General features: G+C 36.7%; 1 protein-coding gene across 1 annotated transcript; it reads left to right on the plus strand.

The window, feature by feature from the left end:
- The first annotated feature begins 812 nt into the window (after nt 1–812).
- On the plus strand, nt 813–1999 carry LOC111881796 (uncharacterized). The gene has a single exon (XM_023878190.3). The coding sequence runs from the start codon at nt 1058–1060 to the stop codon at nt 1997–1999; it is 942 nt and encodes a 313-aa protein (XP_023733958.1). The 5' UTR covers nt 813–1057.
- The last annotated feature ends 24549 nt before the right edge of the window (nt 2000–26548 follow it).

Here is a 26548-nt window from a genome sequence, read left to right on the forward strand (position 1 = left end):
TGTTAATTTATGAATATTAAAAAAAATAACAAGTATAAACTTTAATTCTCTGCCTATTGAATATACCACCGATGTCTTTTAACATTTATACCTATTTAGTACTTCCAACACTTTTCTTCCTTGGCCATCTTTTACACCACCAATTCTACATCAATTATATAAACTTTAACATTTTTAATGCATATTAAATCAAAATTTATCATAGAAACCGTCTCGATCACATTACAACGTGTCATATTTGTCTTTTTTTTAGATCTCGAATAAATACCCCATATCCTTTAACGTAATAGAAATCTCATACACTCTTTAGTAATTTTTGAAAAGATGAAACTGGATCCGGTTACACGGGCTCTTAGGCCCATCCTGAAACCGTTAGAACCGGTTTCGAACCTGGATACGGGATACCTACTTTCTAAAAATATTAATTTTCATTTATACAAACTAATCACATATTTATACAAACTAATCACATAACAAAGAATGTATCATTCCAAGTACATCTATAATTGTTTATCAAGTTTTATAAAGTTCAACGTAAATGGCTTGTCATGATAATCAAGTGGATATTAAATTATTAATGCGGCATATGCATTTTCATGAAGTTACGTAACAAAAAAATAGGCATTACATAAAATTGTGAGTTGTGGGTTATGCTTGGTTTGGATTTTCCAAACGTGCGATTTTCCTATCTTAATTATATATCTTGAAATTAATTGAGGATATATTTGTTCGTAACTCTAATTTTTTTTTTTTTTTCTGTGGATGAATTAAAAAATGTGGTGGATAAATCAGTGCCCATTTGAGATATATATACCGCAACTATCAAAGAAATGAATGGGTCAAACTCCCCTACAATCTCTACGCATCCAAACGATATTCATCTCCTAAATATTACTTGATCCGTAAAATCCTCACACACATAGACACACATACACACACACTTACTTGAGTGTTGCATCTGTTAAGAATTTGCTCTTTTATTTCTAATGGTTCTACTTCTACTCTTCCATTTTAGACATTCGAGACCTTTAAACACAAACACTTCGTGTTGTAGTGAATGATGGAGTTGTATTTTGAACTCGAAAAAGGCATGCCTTTCTGCATTGAAGTTGGCTACTTTGATACAATGAAAGAAATCAAAGAAAAAGTGACAAAGTATCATGGTATTCCAGTTCATGAACAAACCCTAATGTTCAAAGGAAGAATCCTACCCGACGATCTCAACATTCACAACTCCAACATCTTTGATAGCTCACACCTTAAGCTTATGATCAACAGTCCCACCAAAAGTACCACCACCACCACCAGCCCCACCACGGATCCTCAACAACCACCACCACACATAACCACCACCGCCATCACCATTACCAAGGTCAAAATCGAAGAAACGTTTTCACCGGCTTCCTGTTCTTCCTCCCAGAAGATCAAACTTTTCTTGAAAACCTTCGGAGTAGCAATTGAAATGGACCCGAATGATTCAGTTTTGAAGTTGAAAGAGAAGATCAACGAAATGGAAGGAATCCCATTTAGCAGAATGATTATTCATGCAAATGGGAATGAATTGCATGATCATAAGACATTACATGAGTGTCAAATTGTTGATGGTTCAGAAGTTGAGATTACACTTAAGCCACCTACGCCTACGCCTATGATGACAATAACGACAACCACCACAACCACAACTGCAACCGCGCTTTGTAATCTAAGCATGAATTTGATGGGACATAATAATTGCTCAAAGAAATTGAAGGTAAATGTGATGTCAAAATGCGGGGATAAGATTACATTGGAGGTGAATCCACTGAGTAATGTGGGAGAATTGAGGAAGGAGTTGCAGAAGGTGAGAAGTCAAGGGGTAGGGTTCCGTTTACCAGAAGAAGGATATTTCTTTATATACAAACAAAATGTCATGGAAGAAGATCAATCTTTCAGATGGCATCAAGTCGCACAAGGCGACACCATTGAGATATTTAACGGGTGTGTCACCGGTGGGTCTTGAGAATATATTGATTTTTTGTTTTTTTGTTACGTAATTAATCTCTTTTCTTATATGAACGCATATTCAAAATCTTTATAAAGTTAGGCACGTCAGTTGTGATAATTAATTTAAAAAAATATAAAGAGTACGTACTAGATTATGAGACACATCTTGGGGATAAATGCATGAAGTAATAGACGCAAGTAATAATAGTGTAAATTGAGGATCCCAGTAGAAAACTCGTCCAACACGCCTGTCTCTCTCCTCGTTGATTTCAGGGAAATCACCCATCCCCTATCCTTAGTCCTTACTCGGTTTATGTTGGTTGTTTGTGGACATAAATTGTTTATCTTCACGGTTTATGAATGAAATTGTCTTGTTTAATTATATGTATATGGATGTACTTTATGCCAATTGTTTATGGACGAGTTCATGCTAAATTTATTAATATAACATGTTTATAGATGAGTATTGAGTATGCTAATTGCTTGAGGATGGATTATTGGATAAAACTTTGACGTTTATTTAGTTATTATATGTACAAAAAATAATTTAGGTTTATTGTGTTTAAGTTAGTTACTTTAGATGAATTTCTAACCATTATATTTTATGCTTTATTATATATGTATATTATAGTTACCACCTAAATAGTTACCGAGTGTTTTTGGCAAAATTAGATACTAGTTGAAAGTTGTAGTTTTTATGTATATAGAAGTATTTGACAAAGTAATTGTTAGCCTTTAAATATGTAAAATCAGACAATTAGTTAAAAACTAAAAACTAGAAGTCCAGAAAAACTAAAATCATTCAAAAGTTATTTGACGTAGCTTTTGGATTCAAAACATTTTGTTTAAAATAAAAGCTAAAAGTCTACTGTCAAACAAATCTTTTTCTTTCTCACAAGTTTTTTTCTTAAAAGTTAAAAGCAAAAAACTCCCAAAAAACTCTTAAAAGCTCGGTGCGAAACATGTCCTTTGTTATCTGATGACTTTTGGACGTTTATGTTAGTTATCGTATAAAATGTAAGTATGTTGTTATTTGAAATATATTGCCTAAATTTTAAGTATGTTGTTATTTAAACTATGTTGCCTATATTGTAAGTATGATTCTATCTAAGGTCAATTGCCAATATTATAAGTAGATCTGTTAATGGAGCAGATTTGATCATGATTTAGTCCAAACTTGTAAAAATTTTACAGATTTGGATCTCAGAGTTCGATCCATTTAACTATTTACGACTCGTACCCGTCAACCTTTTTATTAAATAGGTAGGGTATGAATCATTGTCGATTCACTCCACTTATAAATACATATTAGAAATGACTAGCACCTCTTTGATATCCCCTAATCTTTACTACTTATAAAACATTTAAGGAAAAACTCTAAAATACAAGTTACATGTTTTTAAGCAAAAACTCTTAAATACAATTTATTTTGTAGAATATACAACAATGTGGAGCACAACTGTCTTAAAAGATAAAATGACACGGATTGCTTTCATGGCTGTCACATGGATTGCCAATGTGTTTAATATGAATCTTTGATTTGTAAAGGATTCATGGACTCGTGATTGATAACATACAAACACACCTCATAAGCCCTAACTCTTCAGCTTCTGTCTCCTTCATCACACCACTTTTACAACCTGATTCGTCACCGCCAACCATCATTACGACTAACCACCGTATGAGCACTAGATCCAACTTCATAACCTCCATTGTCCATCTTTGAATTCGACGACCGAAAGTCCATCTCTATCATAGATTGACGCCTTTCCCTCTTCAATCTCGTCTCCTATAGTCGTTGAAGTATCCATTGATGCCACCGCCGCCACTTTTTCAACTATTTTTTAGAGCAACCAACACATCCTTTCCTCACCGCAACCATCTATCTCCTTCTTCAGTTTATTTGTTCTATTTATCAAGACATCACTACCGAAATTCTGGATCTAGATCCCCAATACCTTCGGGTTGTTTAAGTAACAACTTGATTTCTCTTTCAATTCTTGTTCTTTGAAATGTTCAGATTGAATTTAATAAGAAATATAATATTATGTTCGTATGTTTTTATGTGAAGTTTTATGTTAAGTGTATTTCTTATGCGATTGAGATTATAAAATGAATTTTTATTTTATTTTAATAAAATGAAAACTCAACTTTTATATTATTATAACATTGTATTTTAACAAATTTATGCAAGAAACGTTATATAAATTATAATGTACAAAATAGTTTCATTTACAAAAGAAAATTGACACTCTTGACAAATGACTTAATATCTCTATATTTTACAATATAGGATAAAAAAGAAGACAAATAAAGGATAAATAAAAAAGATAATTGGTGAGTTGAAATAAGTGATGACAATAAAACATACAAAAAAATGCATGTTGTCATGGTAAAGTGTGACAATCAACCTTTCGTAAACTTGAAGATGTGTGGAAGCTCATATATTTTCAAAAGATTTCATATTTATTAATTCAATTTACCATATTTTATATAGGCAAATGATTTAATCTATATTTCTTTTATATATTTTTAATTTATATCTTTATTATGTTAATATATAAAATGCATATAAATTGTTTTTTATGTTAATATATAAAATAATATACGATAGAAAATAAGTATGTAGATGAGACGAATATTACTTAATCTATAATGATCACGCGGGTATAAAGTTTGAAAATAATCATATGGGTTCCAATAAAACAATATGAAGGACATATTCAATATAAAGGAGATATTGTTAAATTAATAATGCAAATGGTTTTTATTTTGATTATATTCCCAATCATTCTTGATATGGTAAATTTAAAAGGAAAACATGTTTTATACTATTATATTGTAGCAAAAATATAAAAGCATCTCCAACGATGGTTTTTTTATATGTTATTACTAATTGTTTAAATGGTAAAATAATTAAACATCATTGGAGTGCATGATTTTTTACTCATAGTGGTCAATATAGTTTAAATGTTTGAACAATTAATCTCTTTCTTTTTAAAAATATTTCATTTTCTACCTTTGATTTACTTTTATTTATTTTATTATTTATCTGAAATTTATATATAAACAAATATATAATATATAAATATAAACTATAGTAATATGTAAATTGCTTGTACGTGAATGAATGTTTATACATAGTATTAAAATATGATGTGTTTAAAAAACAATTAGTTAAATGAAAGAGTTTTATATAATATTTTAGATAGATAATGATAAAATAGTTAAATTAAAAAAAAATCATAAAAAAGCTTAACCATTAGAGAAACAATTTAATAAGACGTCAATAAAAATAAAATAGTAAAATAACAATATTTTTAACCTATGATATACGTTGAAAATGCTCTAAGGAAAATTATCAATAGAAGCATATTCATACAACATACTCAATTGTAATTTAAAATTTATTTGTGTTTTTATATTATCTCATCTTTCAATATCTTTTCATACGTGTAATTTAAAATTTTATTTTTTAAAGTTAAATAAAAAATGAGTATTATTTTGAAGCAAAAGATATGTATAATATGTAAATTCTGTAAATAAATACGTCTTAATAAATCAAAACGGTCTAAAGTCTTTTTTATTATATTAATTAATTAATATGTGAAAAATTAACTTAATATAATGGACATAATGTTTTATAATAATATTTTGATTAAAATATCTCATAATTAATCAAGAAATATCGGTATTTTTCTTTATTAAAAGTAGGAATACATTTTTGAAAGTTATAATAATTATTACGGGGAATCTTAATTTAAATAAACAAAAAAGTAGATAAAATATATTTATCTTTATTAAAAGTGGAGAATGTTATATTTCTGGTAAATGTCATATTAGCCCATTAAACTTGTCATTTTTGGTTTAAAAGGTCACTCAATTGTTTTTGTTACATAATGGTAATAAAGTAATGTATAACTGTTTTAAAATATCATTTAACCCTTTATATTAGGTTAGCGGTGATGTGGACTTACACATAGGATACCACAGTCCAATTGGAGGCTTACGTGTCATGAACCGTACAACCCTTGGGGAGCAAGGGTTATTACCTGGCCTGTAGTCCCCTTATATAAGATCATATTCCCCTTTTAGGTTAAATATACTCAGTTTCTTACCCTTACAGAGCATTAGTTGTATACCCTTTATCTTCCTTCCCCCTTTACAAATTCCATCCCTATCAACGATCATGGCTTCAACAGGTAGCTTTTCGTACGGAGGATTACATGCGTCGGACTTAGACATACCCATTGATAACGAGTTGTTAGCTATGGAGATGCAGGTCAAAATGGAAAACCTGAGAAATGACTTCACTGTGGAGCTCGTCGAAGTTAAGGAGCAGATGGCAATGATGCAGAAGAGGTTCAATGTCAGTGTGTGGATTTTGATTCTTGGAGTGGGTGTTGTTTTGAGCTGGGTTTATCGATCCTCGAAGTAGTGTGGGTTCATGGACAACCGAAATCGTTTTGTGGATGTCTTATTAGATACTAACGTTAGTTGGTTTTTTCTTGATTTCAGTGGTAATGGTGTTAGTGGGTTTAGTATATGTAATGTTGGTTAGTTTACGTGTTTATGACGACTTAATTTGGGGGTTTTATTGATTTCGTATGGTTAGCCATGTAATCATGTTTTGGGGGGTATCGATTAGCCGATTGCCCTGATTGTTGTTCACGAATCAATTAGTGTACCTAAAAAATGGTTTGTAATGTTAATGAAAAATTTTCATATTATATTTTGGGCCCTATTTTTTCGATGTTTGTCAAAACAATTTTAATGCATTTCAAATAAGATGAAATGTGTTGAATGTTTTATGTTCATTTTTGTAATGACCCAAATTTTCAAATAAAATTTTCATTTTAAAATAGTCAATTACTTTTGCATAAATCATGAAATCCCAATCATAATTGTTTTCAAATTCATGTTCATTACAATTTTTAAAAGAAACCATCAGAGTGTCCCCAAACATATCAGTGAAAAAGAGACAGAGTGCACGCGCCGCCATCAACCCTTGCCCTTGCCCTTGGGCTCAGAAGTACCTGAAAAAAAACCACAAACGGTAAGCTTGAAAGCTTAGTGAGTTCCCCAGAGCATACCCACACACGCATGCCACATAACACATATCATCTCAGCCATGTAAACTAACTCTACTGCATATCACATATCACATCAGCTATGAGCAAACTCTACAACATTGTGCATATCATCTTAGCTACCAAGCTATCTCTACCACTAGCCATCCGGATATCTCTACCATTAAACTTACGGTTATCTCTACCGCGAGCTATAACAATTACCTCTACACTAGCCCGACAGGTTATCTCTACTACTAGCCATAGAGGCTGTCTCTACCATACATTATCACAAAATCATACTACCAGTCTCTGCTCTCAGGTATATCAACTATTATCAAATGGGCCGGCCTTGGTGCCTTAGACCCATTGGTATGGTGAGGAGACTCACCTCTGTCTGCCGAATACAAAAGTTGCTCGTCTGATCGTCCACAACCTCCCGTGCTGAAAAATCATATTACTCAACGTTAGGACCTTTAATTATTCAAGAGAATATCCAAACTCCAAACCCCTTCCATGGAGCCCAATTATCCTTTCCTTGTTAATGGGCCCAAAGTCCAAGTCCAAAATCATTAATGGGCCTTTCGGCCCAACAAGGCCTAACCAATATATCCATGACCATATCAGATGGACAGGACCATATTTCACAGAATACAACCAGGTCCAATAATCAATTGAGGCCCAAAGCTCAAAGGCCCAAAACAAATTCAGCCCAATCTGTACTGCGTACGCGCAGGGTACTGTGTGACAAGCCGAAATTTCTTCCGTTCAAACCGTTAAAAAAATAAATCAATTCGGAATTTATTTCTGCTCTTGTCAACATTATTTTGGGTCTAATTAATTATTCTAAGCCCAGTACAATCAAGGTTCGGGTCCAAAAACGAGTTTTTCCAAGTCATATCATAACATTCGAGCCGAACACCCCTTCGAGAGGAGTGTACAGCCGCAAAATCGAGTTTACGATCATACACCCCCACCCCACCCTTTGGCCGAAAACTCTACCCTATAAATAGGGTACTAAGTCTTCATTTCAACCTTTACCCACTCCAAAGACTTTCTCTATCTACTCTCTCTCTACCATCGAACTCTCTCTAAGATCCTCAAGATGTAAGTGTTTTTCCATCTTGATTGCTGTTGCAAATCCTTATTCTAGTGATAAATCCATGTCTTATCTCATAAATTTCATCATTTTCTAGATCTTCTCTCTCACCAAGAACACACTAGTTCTTGGTGGCTAAAAACCTCATTCCAAGCTTCCTAGTAGTAAGTAACCACCTCCTATGCTTGATATCTACTAGAAAACTTTGATTTTTCACCTAGAAATCGACCTAAAAACATGAGTACGGCCGTACACCCCTCATTGGCCATAAACCCTAGTATTTAGTCAAGGATTGACCTTAAACACCCCCTTTAGCTATGCATGGGACTTAGAACACTTCCAAGAGGCTAGAAAGGACCTAGAAACACCACAAATCACACTTTTCATCGAGTGTTTACGACCGTAAACTCCTGGGCCGTAAACCCTTAGACCACAAACACCTGGGCCGCAAACTCTTGGGCTGAAAACCCTATTAGGCCGCAAACCCATGACCATACACCCCTTTTACGGCCGCAAACTTCCCATCATCAATCACGTGTGATTCTAACACTTAGTTTCAAGTGTTTCCTATTCCCTAAGGTGGTTTCCCTTCCATAACTAATAGTGTTACACCCTAACCTAATACATATATGTGATTCTATATGTTAAATAGGATCTGTTTGTGTCCGAGGCTCCATTTGACACTCAACATTCCTATCGACTTACATACGAATTCCACGTCAAACAGTGAGTTCATACCCATACGCTTTTATGGTTTTTAAACGTTCTCAGGAGGGAATACAAGCCAATAAACGTTTTCAATAGATTAAAACTTATGCATATTATACAAATCAACGGTTTCATAAAGCACTTAGATTCTTTAACCCTTTTGTATTATGCGGAGCATAAGGGACGTTTTCTAAATTTAATTGGATAAGTTTTCAGAACAGTTTCACAAACATAACAATCAAACTATAATAGGTATAGTTTGGGGAATTTCATTACCGATTTCACAGATACAAAATACATACACGGTTGAATGCATAAACTATGACAGATTTAGTTTATAACACACATTGCTAAAGAAGTACAACGGTTAATAATTATTTAAGTATAATTATTTGTACTCTACAAAAACATACATCAGATTTTCATACGAAAGGACAGAACACTTATATATAATTGCTCGTAAAGTCGTCAACTTAATTGGGAGACACGTCCTTGGTCGCTTACAACATTAACTAAGTGGAGGACTACCCATATGAACCAGAATTTCCTGGAGGGAAAGCGTGGCTTTAGTGTATAGATCTATACGAGACTGACTATTCCGCACCTGACTGCTAGCTACAGTCGGGTACAGGTCCTGTGTTTCCGGTAGTATGGGCCCAATACTACCTTCACACCTACATGTACCTTTCCCCACTACTCTACCTGGTAACTCCAAATCGTCCCTCAGACAAACCATATCCCACAACTACCGCATATACTAATCCCAGGTTGTCCTAGGATTTACCATATTCATATCAATTAGACCAATCATAACAGGTTGCCTTTATGCATGCAAATTGTACAAAAAAAAAATATAAAATAGACTTTCAAATAAAAGATTCTACCCTAGGACCACAACCAAACAAGGAACATGAAATAAGGCCAAATCAATCATTCTGAGGTTATAAGCTCCTAACCGTATACAATTTTAAAAGCATACACATAGTAGGTTTCCATATAATCAACTAGGCTCATATATAAGTATAACATGGCAAACACGTTGGGGAACTACTTACATGGCTCGGTTGATCACGCGTGTTACACTCTCATCTTTTCATTTTCAAAAGAAAACTTTTATGTTACTTTGAAAACAATTTTATCATTTCCTTAGTTTGAGTCTCGACACACTTAAGAGTGTGCTTAAATCTCTCAAACCAAGGCTCTGATACCAACTTGTAACGAACCAAATTTTCAAATAAAATTTTCATTTTAAAATAGTCAATCACTTTTGCATAAATCATGAAATCTCAATCATAATTGTTTTCAAATTCATGTTCATTACAATATTTAAAAGAAGCCATCAGAGTGTCCCCAAAGATATCAGTGAAAAAGAGACAGAGTGTACGTGCCACAATCACGCCTTTCCCATGCCCTTGGGCTCAGAAGTACCTGAAACAAAACCACAAATGATAAGCTCGAAAGCTTAGTGAGTTCCCCAGAGCATACCCACACACACATGCCACATGCCACATATCATCTCATCCATGTAAACTAACTCTACCGCATATCACATATCACATCAGCTATGAGCAAACTCTACAACATTGTGCATATCATCTTAGCTATCAAGCTATCTCTACCACTAGCCATCCGGATATCTCTACCATTTATCTACCATTAACCTTACGATTATTTCTACCGCAAGCTATAACGGCTACCTTTACCCTAGCCTGACAGGCTATCTCTACTACTAGCCATAGAGGCTGTCTCTACCACACATTATCACAAAATCATACTACCAGTCTCTACTCTCAAGTATATCAACTATTATCAAATGGTCCGACCTTGGTGCCTTAGACCCATTGGTATGGTGAGGAGACTCAACTCCGTCTGCCGAATACAAAAGCTGCTCGTCTGATCGTCCACAACCTCCCGTGCTGAAAATGATATTACTCAACGTTAGGACCTTTAATTATTCAAGAGAAAATCCAAACTCCAAACCCCTTCCATGGAGCCCAATTATCCTTTCCTTGTTAATGGGCCCAAAGTCCAAGTCCAAAATCATTAGTGGGCCTTTCGGCCCAATAAGGCCTAACCAATATATCCACGACCCATATCAGATGGACTGACCCATATTTCACAGAATACAACCAAGTCTAATAATTAATTAAGGCCCAAATCTCAATGGCCCAAATAGATTCGGCCCAATCTATACTGTGTACGCTTGGCGTACCATCCTGGTACACACAACATACTGGGACCTGGGACTACGCACGACGTACACTGGGTTACGCTCGACGTACAACCAGTTTTAGCACTTTCTACATTGAGTGCTTAATATTTGTTTCCTTTGCATGTCTCATACACACCCAACTTCTCCATTAAGACCTTTCTAAGGTCTTTAACCCATGCATGAGGCCAAATCTCCCATCAAGCTTCCATTTTTATGATACCAAAGGACCAGGGGACCTCAGATCTTCCTTTCCCATCTCCTGGAGTTGCTTAACTTACAATGGATGTCCAAAATCAACCAAAAAGGGACAAGGTAGAAAACCCTAGCTAAATCTAGAGATCTAAGATGAAAGTGTTGGATTAGTGTCTAAGTCCATAACTATTTTGGTATGTACTTGACCCGATGGTGCATGGTCCTTTTAGGTTGCCTTCACCAAAGCAACTTTATAGGATGAATTATGGAGAGAAAGGATTAAATATGATTTATTAATATATTATGGGAATAATATATTAAAGGAGAAATCATACTGTTTAATTAATATTAGTCAAGAATTAATTGGTAATTAGTTTTGTGACTAAAAGAGATTAATTAAACTTAAGGGACTGGAATTGTAATTATAAGATAATTGAAATTTGGGCCATGGATTGCCTTATATTAAGGAGTGGACGAATTCTATGGGGAAGCCCATAAGAAATCGTCCAAGGCGTTAAGGAAAGGGATCCATGGGTTGCTTAGGGCTTAAGCTTCCAAATTAGGGTTTCCTTGTTGGATAACCCTAATAGCCTCCTATATATATACATCCCTTATGACCCAAAAACGTGGCTAAGACTTATTCTAGGGTTTCACACGTTTTTGGGCAGCCTCCATCCTCTCTCCTCCTCGTCCTCTTGCTCTTGGTGTTTGTGAACCATTAGAGGAGTGACATTTGTGACTCTAAGCTTTCTAAAGTCAATAGAAGAAGGATTTGGGATTGTTATTGCTATATAACAATCAAGGTATGATCTAAACCCATTCTTATGTTAATATGATTACTTGTATGCTAGAATTAGGGTTTATAGTCTTGGATAACTTGCATGTACAATAGAGAAACCTAGATCAAAGCATTAGGGTTTGTATGAGCACATAGGATGTTCTTATGACCAAAACCCATCAGTGGTATCAGAGCCTAGATTGGTTTCTATTGTATTGATGCCTTATATGTTGAAAAAAAATTCGTTTTTTGTGGTTCTGGTTGCTGAACTCGCCGAGTCTCTAGATGAACTCGCCGAGTTCATGCTGACTCGACGAGTCCATGCCTGACTCGACGAGTCGGCTGGTCAGAATGAGGGAGAACCGGGATTTCTTGCTGTTTTTGCTTGAGGATACTTGCCTTATCATATTAGATCAATATAAATCGAATTTTTTGATATATATGAATATATTCTTGATCTAATTGAAGATATTTATCAATTAATAAAATATTTGTTTCCTTATGTGATAATTGATTAATTATTTTGATTAAATTGGTAAATTGTTTTGCAAGAAATCATTAAATAAATCAAATATGGATAATTATATGATTAAATGTTAATTTAGATTATTTGTTATTTGATCCTTGTGTTATGAAATGTTTCATATTTTCCCCTTTAGGTTTTATAGTTTAAATTTGACCTCAAAAGTTTTGTTGTTTTGAAATTTAAATAAGTTGAAACCTTAATGTTTTGAAAAAGGTTTCAAAACTTTCCCTCAAGTTTTGGAATTTAAAATTTGATTAAAAGTTTAATTTTGATATATATTTAAATTCTAAACCTTAATATTTTGAAATGTTTCAAAACTTGCCCTCAAGTTTTGGAATTTAAAAGTTGATTAAAAGTTTAATTTAAGAATGTTAAATTCTAAAACCCTAGTATTGTTTTGAAAAGTTCAAATCACACTCTTATGGTTTTATTAATTAATTAAGGTGTATAATTAAATGAGATTTAGTAAATCCATAAAGTCTTGGTATATAATTTAATTAAATTAAAAGTATAATTATTAAATTGGACCACCTAGTATTTTAAAAGTATAAAATACACCCTATACTATATATATAACATTAAAAGTCTAACATTATATATATGTATGAGTAAAAGTCAGTCTTACCGTTAGTAGGCCTCATTCACGAAGCTGGTCTATAAGGGGTGTTTAAGGAAATTGCCTATAAAATGGCGATTGAATGGGTATCCACTCTTACCCACCGCACTCTTGACTAGTGGAGGGTCGTTAGCCGAACGGGTAGGATAGGATGAAACCTTCCATTATAAGTATAATGAATTACTAAAGTAACTAAATGTTTTTCAAATTCCCAATCTTAGTTACTTAGGCAAAGTGAATTGATGCAATTCCATGAAATTACAATTTGTACCCTTGTGAAGACGTTAGTGGAGCGTGTGTGGTTTACCGGCCCACTAAATGGTTCTAAACAAAGGTAGCAAAGGGTGACTCAATGTTTTTCATAGTTCGGTGGAGCGTGTGTGGTTTACCGGCACATCGAATAGGTGACTGTAATATGTGGGGGCACCATGTAGTTTTCATGGTTATTCACACCCGCTTTGTGATCCTCGGCATCCCAGTCACAAACAAGAGGGGCATATCGAGATTTAAACATGCCATTGAAATGTTCAATGAATCTCATAGGATCTAGGAGTTTTCATAGATTTAAAACTTAAATTTCTTTTTCGTTTTTCATGGTGGAAATTAGTGAATCGTCATTCACTTACCTTCAAATGTTTTGCAATTTCGGTTACGGCATCCCTCTCCCGAGTTGTAGAATATTGTGTTGGGTCCTAGCCTTTGTATCTCATTTGGGTGATTTACTAAGGACTCAATCAATCAACTAACTTGAATTCGTTTTCTCCCGTTTTGTAGATGTCAAAGTTCGACAACTATGGTCTTCCCAAATCCCGTGGAACAAGCTTTCCACATGAAGATGATATTCCACGATTCGATCAAGGAACAAGAAATCATGCTTCACTTCCCCCACCTCCTCCAATTATTCTCCCTAACCCACAAGTTCAAAGGCTTGAAAAGTTCAAGATCACTCAAGCCCTTTTGGCAAGTAAACATAAAGAAGGAAAGTCGGTGTGTGCACACGTCCTAGGGATGAACTCACACATTGATAGGTTAAGAATGTTGGGATACGTTGTCTGTGAGGAAATGGCTGTTGATTGGGTTCTTCAGTCACTTCCTAACCTATATAGTGAGTTCGTAAGAGAGTACTATATGATGAACCGCGACGTGACCCTTATAGATCTCACCTATATGCTTATTGTTGCTGAATCAGCAATGGTTTGGTGCAATAGAAAAACAAAGTTGATTAGTTAATCTGCCTTCAAGACCTCTATGGATATAGACAATGGAAAAGACATGCTATGATCGAAAAGTTTGATCATAAGAGAAAGGCAATGTCTGAAGTAGTTCCATGTCATGTTCCAAAAGTGTCAATTTGTTTTTAATGCCAAGAGAAAGGGCATTGGAGACGAAGCTGCCCCATTTACCTAGGAGATCTAAGAGATGGGAGAGTCGAAACGTATGGCTATAATATAGGTAAAATCCATTAACTAACTCTTTTAAGCTTCTATTCTAGATTCTTAATACATAATGTGAGAAGATTACAATTGATGTTTTGTAGGATCGAAGAAAAGAAAGGAAGCTTAAGGGAAGAAGTGAGCAGAATCTAACCGTGAAGGAATGGATTTCGATCGCATTTCTCAAAGATTAGATTCTTGAGCTACTACTTAGAGTTAGAATTAGATTGCTAAGAAAGATGTATTAGCATAGTTTTTCAATGAATTGCATTGTAAGGACAAAATTTTTCCACAATAAAATAAATTTTGATTTTATATTATTTATTTATCCTTACAATGGCGTTTGAATGTTTCTATTATTAGCAATAATGGATTTAGTTTTTATTATGTTATTTGTGGAAATGTTGAAGAATTTACCGAATAAGGAAAGTTTCTCATCACCCAAGTTTCAATTGGACAGAAACTTGGAATCATGCAACTTGGTTGCACGATGAATGAGAAATTTCATATTTGGAAATTAGACTAATTCATTGACAAAGTGTCAAGTGAAGGACTAGGAGATCGAATACACAAAGTTGCATGTTGATCAAGTCCACCATAAGAGTAACAAAGATATTCGTCATGTTTTACTAAAAGTTTAGTAAATATGATTATACCCATAAGATTAGGTGTAATTATGAATTGATTGAAAAAGTTTAAATCAATAACAGAACGAATAAGAAGAATCAAGTAGGCAAAAAGATAAAAGTTTCTCCATTCTAAGAAGAAGGGAGAGTACCTTTTATGCTTTATGATAGGTCTTAATGATTAAGAACCATATCTCAATTGATCCTCTAAGAGAGTCTTAGTACAATTGTATGTCTAAGAAGAGGAATCAAGAATTGAAGAAATGGTTAAATCAAGAAGTCAATCATACTTCGTTCCAAAACAAGTCTTAGAGTTAAGATTGTGACAATAAGTGACAAGTATTAAAAGGTTTATAACATTCATCAAATGTGGAAAGTTGTGATGTCTTGGATAAGACAAAGACCAACTCGAACCAATTTATGAAGTGTTTTGATAAAAACTACACAAACTCTTGAATATTTGTTTGTCAAGAAATGGTTATTGACAAGAGAATCTTATATGTCAAGGAGTGAGTGGGAGTCTTAATGGTCTTGAAAGGTTTCAAGAACAAATCAAAATAGACCTTATCGATCATCACTAGCACACGAGTTGAGGTTTACAACCTATCGTGTTGACATTATTTCCGTGCCACTCCAATTGAGTTAATTATGCATGTCAGTTCCATGAGTTCTCATTTGAATGCATAAAAGGAAAGGACCTTGATCAATGAAAAGTACATTGATAGAAAAGGGTGAGCTGCTTGACTACTTGGAAGACATGGTGGGTAGCTGTGCTACCATAAGGCAAAAAATTAAGATTAAGGAAGTTCGGTCCATATGAGCTTGAATTTGTCGTAAATTTTGATTTTGATGAATTCACATGGATAAGAACGCATACACCATTAAAATCTAAGTGTCATAAGATTCCCTCCTTCATGAAAATGATTGTGAGGAATTGCTTTCACTAAGAGAGATTTTAAAAGGATAGTGATTGTGAAAATTGTATTCTCGAATTCGATTATGGTTACGGTATCCCTTTCCATGATTTGAATTGTGAGGTTTGGCAATTAGACCGAATTGTTTAGACACACATATGAGCTATCTAAGACAAGGGTGTATAAGTTTAAGAAGCCTTGATAAAAGATTAGCAAAGCATTAAGTATTAGAAACAAGGACTTAAGAAATTCAATAGGTATTAATTTTCTGAAAGTTAAGTTGTTTCCGAATACATGTCAAAGCTAGTGGGAGCATAAATGTTATGTTTATAATAATCATCATGATAGTGGGAGCATAAATGTTATGATTGTATGATTATTAAGGAAAGTATTGCAAGTTGGCAATATTAATTATAGAAAACAAGAGTCATTCTTTGCAAAGTTGTAAGGATGGAATAATTGTTTTGCTATAATTAAGGGAGAGAATATTATGCTTCATTTCAAATCTAAAGGCTTAGGTTGTGGAATGTTAATAAACTTAGTCAAAGGTATATAGTGTGTTCTTAAAATTTCGATTATGATTACGGCATTCCTCTTCACAATTCGAATTTTGAGAACATAGCAAATAAAATATTATGGCACAAGATTGATGAAGTATCAAATCTTTATGTAAGACATTATGCATTGTGTCCCATACGCTTCGGGTATAGGATCGATTGCATAGGCTATAATACTTGACCATTATAAAATTTTCCAAATGTCTAGCGCATTTAGAGGGAAAAAGGACAAGAATCGGTTTTGACTAAGATAATTAAACAACTATCAAAGGACAATCCAAAGTTCGTTTAGGATTGGTCGCTTGTGAGTAGTTGGAAGTATAGTATTGGAAAATATGGAAATGTTTCCATATTGGATGGACCATATCGACATTATTATGAATAGATAAGATTCTATTAAGAATGAGTTCTCATATGGAAAATATGGAAACGTTTCCATATTGGGAATTGAATATTGAAAATCTAAGGAATTGTATTGTAACAATTTCCGATAGAGGACTTTGTAATATCATTGGCAATAGTCTTTGTGACTTTGGTGCAGTGACATTATGAAAGGATCATTGCATAAAATGTTAGAATCTAATATATTCTATAAGTGGCAAGAATTTGATATTCTTTTACTTATGGAAAGGGATTAGGAGTTGTGAAATGAGAATGATTAGAAATATGTTCAATTTGATCTATTTCACAAAGTAAGACCCATAGGTAAACATTGTGTGCATGCTAAGAGCATGGGACAAGTGTAATAATTCAAGTAAGAAGTTGATTACCCGAAACGACAAATAATGAGTAATCGATATGATGATAAATAAAAGGTGTTTTATTTATGCTCAAAGGGTTGAGGCCATATGGGATTAGTATTATTCTTGTGTTTCACTTTGCATGTTTTGACTTCCTGAATAATTTAATTGGTTGAGAATAGTCAAATTATTCGAACAGGCCACAGTCGTTCATATGTTGGAAGTAGTTATGAATGAAGACTGTCGTGAATTGGTGTGTGGATTGTCTAAAAGAATATTAGACATAAGCAAATGTTTGCTGCAACGTTCATGAGTGCTTATGAATATGATTTGAGCATTGGATTAAACCCACGTTCACTTGGATCACTCCATGAATTGTATCACGAGTGATTGGTGAGACGATAACATCTTATATTCTTGAAACCGAGATGTGTGAGTTGTATCTTGCAAATCGGTTGCACATTGATAATATGTAAACGCACTAGTAACTTGGTGTTATAAAACATATTGTTGTGTGTGATTCGGTGAGTGAGTGCAAGCGAGCATTGAATCAAAATTTATCCGTTCCTTATATCCAAAGTAGGATAAAAGCGATATCTTTGGACCCCTCGATGATTTAGTGATGACAAACGTAAATGCTCGGCCGGGCTAGGGCTAATTTGATTTGTTCAATTAGTCAGTCGTCATAAATCGTAATTCGAGAAATAGTACAGAGAGAATGATTAGAAATCATGTCTCATACGATATTTAGAATGGAGGAATATATGATCCCTTATCTAAAGGACACGTGTATCTGATAGGATCAGAGTTGACAACAGCTTTGGAAAGCTATGATTGCAGATCAGGATCTGAAGTCATACGCATAATAGTTATTAGACTTATCCAAGTGGGAGACTGTTGGATTAGTGTCTAAGTCCATAACTATTTTGGTATGTACTTGACCCGATGGTGCATGGTCCTTTTGGGTTGCCTTCACCAAAGCAACTTGATAGGATGAATTATGGAGAGAAAGGATTAAATATGATTTATTAATATATTATGGGAATAATATATTAAAGGAAAAATCATATTGTTTAATTAATATTAGTCAAGAATTAATTGGTAATTAGTTTTGTGACTAAAAGAGATTAATTAAACTTAAGGGACTGGAATTGTAATTATAAGATAATTGAAATTTGGGCCATGGATTGCCTTATATTAAGGAGTGGACGAATTCTATGGGGAAGCCCATAAGAAATCGTCCAAGGTGTTAAGGATAGGGATCCATGGGTTGCTTAGGGCTTAAGCATCCAAATTAGGGTTTCCTTGTTAGATAACCCTAATAGCCTCCTATATATATACATCCCTTATGACCCAAAAACGTGGCTAAGACTTATTCTAGGGTTTCACACATTTTTGGGCAGCCTCCATCCTCTCTCCTCCTCATCCTCTTGCTCTTGGTGTTTGTGAACCATTAGAGGAGTGACATTTGTGACTCTAAGCTTTCTAAAGTCAATAGAAGAAGGATTTGGGATTGTTATTGCTATATAACAATCAAGGTATGATCTAAACCCATTCTTATGTTAATATGATTACTTGTATGCTAGAATTAGGGTTTATAGTCTTGGATAACTTGCATGTACAATAGAGAAACCTAGATCAAAGCATTAGGGTTTGTATGAGCACATAGGATGTTCTTATGACCAAAACCCATCAGAAAGATCCAAGCTTTTTACCTCAAGAAGCTTTTCAAGATGACTATGATGTAGATCTTGAATCACCAACTCGTTCCAAGCTTGAATAACCTCCTATTCTTCTTGGAATGAACACTAAAGTAGTTACAATGCACTTATCAAAGCTCAAAATGGTCTCACACAAGTTCTCTAGAGTGTAAGGGCGTTCTAAGGTAGTGGAGGCTCTCTAGGGCTAAGTCCAAGGGACTTATGGTCTCTTAAATAGGTATCATGTCCGAAAATTAGGGTTTTGAACCCCTGACGCATACGCCCGACATACGTCTTGGTACGCCCAGCGTACCACAAACTCCTCCACGACCAACCAGGCATAGGACACTAAGCGCGCACTTAAGTACGCCCAACGTACTCAAGGGACCATTTATGCTAAAAAATAATAACTCTTTAGGGGTTCAAGGCATACCATATTTAGGGTGTTAAAACTCTCCCCCACTTGAACTAGAGTTCATCGTCGAAGTCCATAGCTGTAAACAGTTCAGGGTAATGCTCCTGCATCTCCTCCTCCGGCTCCCAAGTCCATTCAGAGCCCTTCCGGTTCTGCCATTGTACCTTTACCAACTTCACTTATTTGTTTTGAAGACCCTTCGTCTTCTTATCTAAGATGGCGATCGTCTTCTCAACTTAATTCAGGCTCCCATCCACCTGAATGTCATCCAAGGAAACCACTGCGGACTTGTTAGCAACACACTTCTGAAGCTGAGACAAGTGGAAGGTGTTGTGGATTTGACTAAGCTCCTCTGGCAGCTCTAAACGAACCGTGCCCCAACTTGCCCCTCTTCCGAAACCTGATAATCCCTTTCCAGGGCAACACCTTTAGCAGTACAAAATCCCCCACCTGAAATTGAGGTCCAAACGCCGCCGGTCAGCATAACTTTTCTGGTGACTCTGTACGACTCACAACCAGTCACACACCTACTAAATCAATTTGGTGGTCTTGAGCACTACCTCGGTGCTCCCCATGACCCGATGCCCAACCTCGTCCCAACACACTGGGGTCCTGCACCTCCGTCCATATAACATCTCAAATGGAGCCCGGTCTATACTGGCATGATAACTGTTATTGTATGAAAACTCTGCCAGTGGGAGGTACGTATCCCAACTCCCTCCAAAATCCAGCACGCATGCTCGAAACATGTCCTCCAGTTTTTGGATTGTCCTCTCACTCTGACCGTCATTCTGAGGGTGGTATGTCATGCTGAAATGTAGTTGTGTACCCAATTCCTCGTGGAACTTCTTCCAAAACCTAGATGTAAACCAAACATCCCTATCCAAAACCACCGACACTGGCACCCCGTGCCTAGCCACCACCTCTCGAACATAAATATCCGCCAACTTTTCTACGGATATACTCTCGAAAATCGGAATGAAGTGGGCACTCTTTGTCAACCTATCCAAGGTAACCCATATGTCATCCACACCCATCATCGTCCTCAGAAGCTTTGTAATGAATTCCATAGTGATCTCCTCCCATTTCCACATAGGGATGGGCAACGGCTGAACCCTTCCATGGGGCCGCTGATGCTCGGCTTTGACCTTCCTGCAGGTCAAGCACCTCTCCACAAACCAGACAATCTCCCACTTCATGCAGGGACACCAATAACTCAGTCTCAAGTCCCTATACATTTTCGTAGCTCCTGGGTGTATTGATAACTTGGACTTGTGCGCCTCCTCTAATAGCCTTTGCCTCACTCCCCTGTCACTGGTACCCACACCCGACCACATTGCATCAAAAGGCCGCGACTATCCTTAACAAACAAAGGATACTGCCCTCGTATTTTCTCTATCTTCCAATTCTCTCTCTTCTCCCCTCGACCTGAGCCTCCCTAATCATATCCAACAGAGGCAAAATCACAGTCATCCTCATAAAAGTGTCCCTAATCGGGGACGCCATCGTCTTGCGGCTCAATGCATCGGCCACCACGTTGGCCTTCCCTGGGTGGTATAGAATCTCGCAGTCATAATCCTTTAGCACATCCAACCACCTCATGTGTCGTATGTTAAGGTTGTGCTGATCCATCAAATATTTCAGGCTCTTGTGATCGGTATCGATAGTGAACCGCACTCCATATAAATAGTGCCTCCAAATCTTGAAGGCGAACACCATTGACCCCAGTTCTAAGTCATGAGTGGGGTAATTCGCCTCATGAGGCTTCAACTTCCTCGAGGCGTAAGCTATCACATCCCCCCTCTGCATCAGTACCACTCCTAACCCTGAGATCGACGCATCACAGTACACCACCAAATCATCTAATCCCTCAGGTAGTACTAGAATCGGAGCCTCGCATAACCTCCGTCTCAGGGTCTCAAAGGCTATCTGCTGATCCGCACCTCACCGAAAAGTCACATTTTTCTTGGTCAAGCGGGTGAATGGTACAACAATCTTGGAGAAATCCTAGATAAACCTCCGATAGTAGCCCACTTAGCCTAAGAAACTACTGATCTCTGATGCATTCCTTGGTACTCCCCATCGCATTACAGCCTCAACCTTGGCTTGATCAACCGAAATACCCTCCTGATTGATGACATGCCCCAAAAACTGTACTTCCCGCAACCAAAAATGGCACTTGGAGAACTTAGCATAAAGCTTTTTTGTCCTTAGAATCTCCAATACCTCCCTCAAATGCTGCTCGTGCTTCTCCCTGGTTTTAGAATAGACCGAGATATCATCGATAAAAGCAATCACCGACCGATCTAGCATCAGCCTACATACCCTGTTCATGAGGTCTATGAATGCTGCTGGGGCATTGGTGAACCCGAATGACATCACTACAAACTCATAATGCCCATACTGAGTCCTAAAAGCCGTCTTCGGTATATCCTCATCCCGAATCCTGATCTGATGATATCCCGACCGAAGATCAATCTTGTAAAACCAAGATGCACCCTGAAGCTGATCAAACAAGTCATCGATCCTCGACAATGGATAACGGTTCTTCACCATTAATTTGTTCAGTTCCCTATAATCAATGCACATCCTATGGGATCTGTCCTTCTTTTTCACGAAAAGGATCGGTGCTCCCCACGGGGAACTGCTCGAACGAATGAACCCTCGGTCTAGCAGCTCTTGAAGCTGTGTAGATAGCTCCTGCATCTCTAGCGATACCAACTAGTATGGTGCCTTTGCGATCGGAGCGACACCCGGCACCGGGTCAATGTGAAAATCCACCTGCCTCTCTGGAGGCACCCCTGGCAACTCTTTGGGGAAAATGTCCTGAAAATCCCTTACCACTGGTACACTGCCCACATCTATCACGGTCTTTACTATTGTATCCGATACATAAGCCAAGAATCCCATGCAACCCTACTGTAAAAACCTCCTAGCCCTCGCGGCCGAGCAGAGGGCCAGTCCATGCGAGGCCTTCTCACCATGGATAACCAGTTCTCCCCCACTTGGGGTTCGAACCCTGACCGACTGGCGCTTGCAATCAATCATGGCCCCATTGGCCCCCAACTAGTCCATCCCGACAATCACCTTCAGCCCCCGTAACGGTATCAGAACCAGATCAACACTAAACCTCTCACCCAACACATTCAGGACATAGCCCTGATATACCCTTGCAGCACTAACGGTGCGATCGTAGGCAATCTCTACCTCGAACGGGGAATCTAGAGCTCCAGGCACGTCCGGAAACTTCTTGCTAAGCGCAAGAGATACGAACGATCGGGTAACACCCGAATAAAAAAAAACATGTGCCGACATACCATTGACCATAAAGGTCCCTATACAAGCATCATATATACACAAGTCATACAAATCATAAGGAGAATAGAATAATAGATACGTACCAGCCACAACGTATGGCGCGGCCGAGTCTCCTCGGTAGTCAGCTGAAATGTGTGGTTCATCACCGTCGGGGAATCCACCTTAGCAGGGCGGCCATTACTGATCCTCAGTGTGGCGGGAACAGGCGCCGCCACTACTCCTCCCCCTCCCTGCAACCTCGGGAAGTTGACCTGCTTATGGCCGGTCTGGTTGCAGTGAAAAAATCAAGCCCTTCGTGGGGCAGTCCCTTATCATATGACCCTGATGGCCACAGACATAACATCTCGAGCCTGTGATACGGCAAGCTCCACTATGCACCCTACTACACTTGGCACACCGGTCCCAACCTTTCTTTCCCTTGTTGGACGTGTCCGAGGTCATAGACTTTTTAGCCTGACCTACTGCTGTATGGGCCTGCTCAGGCTTCCGCTTCGTGTGGGAATCCAAATCCATCTCTCTCTTACGGGCCTTCTCCACCATCTTATTTAGGGTTTTGCACCCTGTAAAACTCACAAACTCTCGAATATCATCCCTTATCATGGAATGATACCGGTTCCATCTCATCTCGTGATTGGTAGCATACCGTGGGATCAACAAGGCTCGTTCCTAAAACTTGGCAGTGATCTCCGCCTCAGTCTCAGTGGTCTGCTGCAAATCATGAAACTCCAGCGCCAGTCATTGCACCTCAATGATGATGGGTTTTGAGCATTCTAACACTCATATGGTGTACATGCAACCCTAGAAACCTTGGATCTAGGTTTTCTCTAAGATACATGCAAATAATAATTTTCCAAGGTTTACTTCCTAACTAGCATGTTATGGGGAACTTGAATAAAAAAAAATACTAGTAGAATTACATACCTTTTAGTAGTGGTTGATTGCTTGGAGTTTGAGAGCCTAGCACCAATAATGTGGACGCCTCAAATGGATGATACAAATCACCACAAACTTTGGAAACCTTTAGAGAGAGTATGAACACTTGTAGAAATTGGCCACCTTTTCTCACACACACACTAGTGCCATTTCAAGTACCAAGGACTCCTTTATATAGTGTGGTGGATTAGGGTTACATCCATGTAAACCCTAATACACATGACTTTTCATTTCCATGAGATCCATGGGTTAAAAGCTCCATGGACTATCCATGGACTTTCTGTGACAACCCGAAATTTCCATTCTGAACAAACCATATCAAGCCAATGGAAGTTGGAACAGTTACAGAGAAATTCCAGACTTTGGGTATAAGTTTGAGTATTTCAGGTTTAACACTTAAGGAGATATCAGGACAGTGGATGCACTAGGGTTTTGTGCAACACTGATATTCCAATAATCTATGATATTAGAGTTCATTCCGGGAATAAAATATTTTCTGCCAAAAATCTCAAGACTATATATAGAAATCTGAGCCATACTCATTCATTAGTTACATTTCCAACTAGAGAAAATCCATTTTTTCTCTCACGGATCTTCGGGTTTTTATCCCAAATCGTGAGTACCTCTCTCTAGTTGTATTATATAACTTAGATTGTGCTTAATAACATCAAAATCATGTCAGAACAGCTAGATATGTGAGTTTACCGCCCAAGAACATCTTAGGGAGTAAACTCCATTTTAAGGGCCAAAAGTGTCCCAATGTCCCTCAACGCCTTGGAACTCAACATAGGGACTACCATTACATGTTTAGACCACCAAAACAATTAAGAGTCAAGGGTGAAAGTGAGTTCACGGCCAAGGAAGTTCTTGGGCTGTGAACTCCATGTTTAAGTGCCAAAATGCCTTAAAAACCATCCTTAAGCCAAGAGACTAACTTGGACATGTACCTAAATGAGTTTAGGGCTAGAAAACACACTTGCTACACCAAGAGTAATGTGTTCACGACCCAAGAAGTTCTAGGCCCATGAACTCCATAAAATGGTGCCAAATGGTGCCATAAACTCTTCTAAAGCAAAGTACAAAAGCCTAGACTAGTTCCTTGTTAATTTAGGGGCTTGAAAACATCATAAGCATCCTCCCAAAAGAGATTACGGCCGTAATCTCCAAGGGATATGGTCCCAGGGCCGTGAACTCCTCAAAGGAGTTAAAAGGAAGCCCAAACACTTGTTTAAGCCTTGAAACAATTCACCACTTGAGTTGTAATAATGTTAAGCCTCATTTAGTGAACCAAGATAGAGTTTACGGCTAGGAGTTTACTCCCCTAGGCCGTAAACTCCAATACATATGGTCTTTTGACCATAAACTCCCATCCGAGGCCTTGCACTCCTTTGTTGCAACCCATTAACCTTCTAGCACTTGACTAAAGTGTTTTCCTCGCATTAGAATGTTTATACATGTTTAATTAGTGTTATAATCACTAATTGTTATTATACATATGTCTTCATATGTAATTAGGATCATTGTGTGTGTCTAAAGTCTTCACTTAACACCAAACACTTGTCCGATCCTTCCTTGCGATACAGTCCGTTCAATTCCAATCACTTATTACAGGTGAGTTCATACCCCTAAATCAATGTTTTAAATGATTTTAAATGCTTTAATGGGGGGGGGGGGATACAAGTAGAAAACAACATGTTATTAAATCATTCATTTGTATTTTATAATTGTGTTTTCATTCAACAGATTTCACATACTACAAAATGTGATGCATGAAATGGTTTTCTATCTTAAAAATACTTTGTTATCAAATATATTACTTTTGAAACGTTTATTTAAAATGACATCAAGTCACTCTTTATTATTGTTTCAAAACTCTTAGATATCTTACAAAACCATTACTTTTACCTTCTTGAACAAAACTATACTTATACACTTATGTTCATATAAATGTTTTTAAGATTATGATTTTCATCCTTCATTCAGTTTCCCACACTCTTGTGTAGCAAGGGTGTGTAAACCTACTTGAACAACCAATTACCTTTCAGTTAATTATCATAGGGATAGTTAGAAGATACAAAACATTATTCCTATTACAAGGAATCACACAAGAGTCAGTTCATTCATGAGTCTATACCAGTACATTACCTGATACATGAGTACATTTACATATGCTTACATGATACACGAATACGCTTACATGAATACATTACATGAGTACCCTTACGTAGATACATTTACCTGTGTATATTTACATGAATACTTGTATCTCGATTTGTGTGGATGATTTATTAGTACCTTCTATGTAAATTTTCCTGCCTATCCATAGTACCTCGGGATATCTAGACGGGACCCTATCCCAAGTACCTCGGGATATCTAGGCGGGACTAACCATTCTAAATCCCAGCTGATTAGCACTAGTGGTTGATGAACATCTACGGATGCCTACGGTTAATACTTATACTAGAAACATCGATTACGGGACTAACCCTTCCTTCCCCCTGCTGCTGCTACAGAGGATAATTAGACAATCTTCGGATGTTCATTAGGTTACTCATTTCGCTTACCGCGATGTCGTGTTAGTCCTGGTACCAAAGGATAACACTTATATAATATTCTTTTCCTATATTACTTTATTTTGTGACACATTCACATAAACGATGAGTTAGACAAATTACTGTTAGTAATAGTCAGAAAGGAAGGAAACACTATCATTTTTATAACAGAACATT

The sequence above is a fragment of the Lactuca sativa genome, chromosome 8, assembly GCF_002870075.4.
Source record: "Lactuca sativa cultivar Salinas chromosome 8, Lsat_Salinas_v11, whole genome shotgun sequence".
NCBI classification, from domain to species: domain Eukaryota; kingdom Viridiplantae; phylum Streptophyta; class Magnoliopsida; order Asterales; family Asteraceae; genus Lactuca; species Lactuca sativa.